Below are 1,571 nucleotides of genomic sequence, written 5' to 3'. Positions count from 1 at the left end.
ACTACAAGGGAGACAAAACAAGAAAACTCTCAAATATGTCTTCTAACAATTAAAATATTACACAAATAATAGTTGATACCTGTTAAATTAAAACAAAATTTTTGTAGGAAAAATTGAATATATTTAACAACAATAATATTTTATTAAAAACTTTATGTAGTTACATATTTAAAAACCTTTGTCTTTTTTGTATGCTCTTCTCTAAGACGCGTGAACATTTCCATTTAAACCACGTTCGGACTCGTAATGACTCTTCCAAAAGATCTACTCCCAAAATCGTCAAATATTTGTCTGTTACATAAAAAAAATGGCAGTTCGCGCTCAATTTGAAGGAAATAATGAAGTTGGAGTTTTTGCCAAACTGACAAATAGTTATTGCTTAGTTGGGATTGGAGGTTCTGAAAATGTCTTCAGTGTTTTTGAAGGTGAAATAGGGGACACAATTCCTGGTGTCCATGCGAGCATTGCTGGTTGTCGTGTTATAGGCAGAATGTGTGTTGGAAATCGTCATGGTTTGCTGGTCCCAAACACAACAACAGACCAAGAGCTGCAGTACATAAGGAATGCCCTGCCAGACACAGTCAAGATTTACAGAGCTGAAGAGAAGTTGTCTGCCCTGGGGAATGTGATTGCCTGCAATGATTATGTGGAACTGGTACACCCAGATTTAGACAACGAAACAGAAGATTTACTGGTTGACAAACTCAACGTTGAAGTCTTTCGTCACACAGTCGCCAACAACGTCTTGGTTGGCAGTTACACAGTAGTTAGTGATCAAGGAGGCATGGTCCCCCCTAAAACATCAGTGGAGGATTTTAGATGAGCTCTCGTCCCTGCTTCAAGTACCTCTTGTGGCAGGTACAGTAAACAGAGGCAGTGAGGTTCTGGCTGGGGGCCTTGTGGTCAATGACTGGATGGCCATCTGCGGCCATGATACCACCTCCACAGAAGTCTCGGTCATAGAGAATGTCTTCAAGCTGAGTGATCATGAGCCGTCACAGATACAGACACAGATGAGAGATTCTTTAACTGACACGCTGTCATAAGGTTTACTATGAAAGGGAAGCAAGATGTGAAAAACCTCTAGGGATTGTGAAACAGGACTACATTTGTATACATAACCAGTGGCATTTTTTTCTGTACAAAACATTTGTATCTTATCCTGTATCTGGTTCATGTTATGTTGACTACCATTGATAATACTGCCAATAAATTATGGTACATCATTCAAAGATTCATCATGCCATAAGTACAAAAAAAAAATAAAAAAAATAAAACCATACCAATATTCCATACAGATCTAGAATCTAGTTGTTAAGTATAAATATGACTAAATCGTCAATGAATTATTGTATCTATCACATTAAATTGCTATCTCATAAATATTGCCTCAACTGAAATCAACAATGTAGCAACGCGAATCGACATCCGTACATTTTTACTTTCTCGTATACAAAATAAAGAGAAAGTATTTTAATCGTGCAAAAAAAATCTAGAATTTTGCAAATCTCGACGTTTTACACCTCCCTAAGTCCGAAAAACAGTTTTACAATCTTGTCCGTATGTCTGTG

General features: G+C 37.2%; 1 protein-coding gene across 1 annotated transcript; it reads left to right on the top strand.

The window, feature by feature from the left end:
• The first annotated feature begins 307 nt into the window (after positions 1 to 307).
• Positions 308 to 1,252, top strand: LOC131939097 (eukaryotic translation initiation factor 6-like). The gene is given in 2 exon segments (XM_059297329.1): positions 308 to 814; positions 816 to 1,252. Coding segments are annotated over 2 exon segments (738 nt in total). The 3' UTR covers positions 1,047 to 1,252.
• Positions 1,253 to 1,571: the final 319 nt, after the last annotated feature.

Source organism: Physella acuta, unplaced genomic scaffold, assembly GCF_028476545.2.
Source record: "Physella acuta isolate Inbredline_101_S28 unplaced genomic scaffold, ASM2847654v3 ptg000264l, whole genome shotgun sequence".
Classification (NCBI taxonomy): domain Eukaryota; kingdom Metazoa; phylum Mollusca; class Gastropoda; family Physidae; genus Physella; species Physella acuta.
The sequence above is the reverse complement of the archived record's forward strand: the minus strand, read 5'-3'. Positions and strand labels throughout refer to the sequence as shown.